The 2,775-nt window shown below is 43.7% G+C and overlaps 1 protein-coding gene across 1 annotated transcript in view; it reads right to left on the bottom strand.

Annotated features, from left to right (window-relative positions):
* Window positions 1-237: 237 nt before the first annotated feature.
* LOC115124079 (multidrug and toxin extrusion protein 1-like) overlaps window positions 238-2,775 on the bottom strand; it is a 68,390-nt gene continuing 65,852 nt past the window's right edge. The window contains exons 16-17 of the mRNA XM_065024024.1: window positions 2,537-2,620; window positions 238-1,075 (exon numbers count right to left, since the gene is read on the bottom strand). Coding sequence (XP_064880096.1) covers window positions 764-1,075; window positions 2,537-2,620 — 396 coding nt within the window. The 3' untranslated portion in view covers window positions 238-763. The remainder of the gene's footprint in view (window positions 1,076-2,536; window positions 2,621-2,775) is intronic.

The following is a 2,775-nucleotide window of genomic DNA, read 5'->3' as shown; positions in this document are numbered from 1 at the left end:
CGATGCTAATGCTATATGATGCTAATGCCCCTTGCATGGGTTTATACTGTATATGATGCTAATGCTATATGATGCTAATGCCCCTTGCATGGGTTTATACTGTATATGATGCTAATGCTATATGATGCTAATGCCCCTTGCATGGGTTTATATGCGATGCTAATGCCCCTAGAATAGGTTTACTGTAAATGCGATGCTAATGTCCCGAGCATGTTTACAGTGAATACATCTCACCCATATAGAATATGTTTTATTGATTGACCGCCGGTCATTTGGCTGGACATTTCATTGAGAACTCACGGTTAGTCTTTTATTTGACAATTTGAAAGCACTGTTTCAACTGGTAATAGGCCAAGTGCAGTGACTTTACACTTTAGAAACAAGTACACACACATCAACATACAATAGGAAATAATCTCATGTATTGGATTTCAAACATTTACACTGATTCCATGCTTCCAGATTCAAACTGTTCTACATTAGACTGAGTAGACATCACAATGAAAGACAAATATAATGGAAACATGTTGGGAGACTAAAAATATATCTTTAGAAGGAACAGTAGTATAGAAGAAGAGAGGACAGCAGTGCAGGCAGCCACGGGGGGAGAGGAGATGGGGGCAGCTGTTCCTCTGATCAGGAGAGTCTCAGGACCCCAGCACTGTGCTGTTCAGTTCATACAGACATTATTGGTCCCTGCAGAGACTCAACCCAGTCCCTCTACCCCTCTCCTCTCCCCCCTCCTTCCCCCCTCTCTCCTGTCTCAGAGGGGTGAGGTGAGCTCCAGGAGGGGTGTGGGGGTAGAAGAGTTGGTCCAGTCCAGGGTGAGGTTGGAGAGGCTGTGGATGGAGGGTGCAGGAGGGGGACAGGCCAGGTGAACAGCGACCCCTGTGGCCAGGAGGAATAATGCAGTCAGCAGCGTGAAACCTCTCCTCAGGACCAGCTGGGAGGCAGACAGCAGACCTTTGGACTGGACACCTGGGCCCTCCTGCTGTTCTTCCCCACTTCGTCCTCCTCCCTGGGTGCTGACTGGTGTGTAACCAGGTGGTTTGGATTCATCGCTCTCTGGCTGGGCCTGGAGATGCACACAAACACACAGAATTAAGATGAGGTACAGGACAAATGGTATTAAGATGAGTTACAGGACACATGGCATTAAGATGAGGTACAGGACACATGGCATTAAGATGAGGTACAGGACACATGGCATTAAGATGAGGTACAGGACACATGGCATTAAGATGAGGTACAGGACACATGGCATTAAGATGAGGTACAGAACTCACTAAACACACAGAATTAAGATGAGGTACAGGACACATGGTATTAAGATGAGGTACAGGACACATGGTATTAAGATGAGGTACAGGACACATGGTATTAAGATGAGGTACAGGACACATGGTATTAAGATGAGGTACAGGACAAATGGTATTAAGATGAGGTACAGGACAAATGGTATTAAGATGAGGTACAGGACAAATGGTATTAAGATGAGGTACAGGACACATGGTATTAAGATGAGGTACAGGACACATGGTATTAAGATGAGGTACAGGACACATGGTATTAAGATGAGGTACAGGACACATGGTATTAAGATGAGGTACAGGACACATGGTATTAAGATGAGGTACAGGACACATGGTATTAAGATGAGGTACAGGACAAATGGTATTAAGATGAGGTACAGGACACATGGCATTAAGATGAGGTACAGGACACATGGTATTAAGATGAGGTACAGGACACATGGTATTAAGATGAGGTACAGGACACATGGTATTAAGATGAGGTACAGGACACATGGTATTAAGATGAGGTACAGGACACATGGTATTAAGATGAGGTACAGGACACATGGTATTAAGATGAGGTACAGGACACATGGTATTAAGATGAGGTACAGGACACATGGTATTAAGATGAGGTACAGGACACATGGTATTAAGATGAGGTACAGGACACATGGTATTAAGATGAGGTACAGGACACATGGTATTAAGATGAGGTACAGGACACATGGTATTAAGATGAGGTACAGGACACATGGTATTAAGATGAGGTACAGGACACATGGCATTAAGATGAGGTACAGGACACATGGTATTAAGATGAGGTACAGGACACATGGTATTAAGATGAGGTACAGGACACATGGTATTAAGATGAGGTACAGGACACATGGCATTAAGATGAGGTACAGGACACATGGTATTAAGATGAGGTACAGGACACATGGCATTAAGATGAGGTACAGGACACATGGTATTAAGATGAGGTACAGGACACATGGCATTAAGATGAGGTACAGGACACATGGTATTAAGATGAGGTACAGGACACATGGCATTAAGATGAGGTACAGGACACATGGTATTAAGATGAGGTACAGGACACATGGTATTAAGATGATTTAACACATGGTATTAAGATGAGAACATGGCATTAAGATGGATGACTGGACACACACATATATTCCCTCACCATGGTATTATTGAGGTACAGGAGAACCAGGAACATGATGAAGCAGGACACATTTTAATGAGCAGGACTGTCCAATAGGAGGCTTCGCTGGAACACACGTTACCAGCCCACTCTTCCCAGCACGCAGCTGGGCCTTGTTAGTCAGTAGATTTGGAGGGTAGATCAGCTTTATTATTGCAGATAGATTGTATTTTCCCCTAACCCTACAACCCCTCCCCTAATTGTAGTAAACTAATGAACTTAGGCTTCTACTTCCAGTTTATACATACTATATACATTTTACGGACA

The sequence above is a fragment of the Oncorhynchus nerka genome, linkage group LG10 (genome assembly GCF_034236695.1).
Source record: "Oncorhynchus nerka isolate Pitt River linkage group LG10, Oner_Uvic_2.0, whole genome shotgun sequence".
Classification (NCBI taxonomy): Eukaryota; Metazoa; Chordata; class Actinopteri; order Salmoniformes; family Salmonidae; genus Oncorhynchus; species Oncorhynchus nerka.
This window is presented reverse-complemented; position numbering and strand designations above follow the sequence as displayed.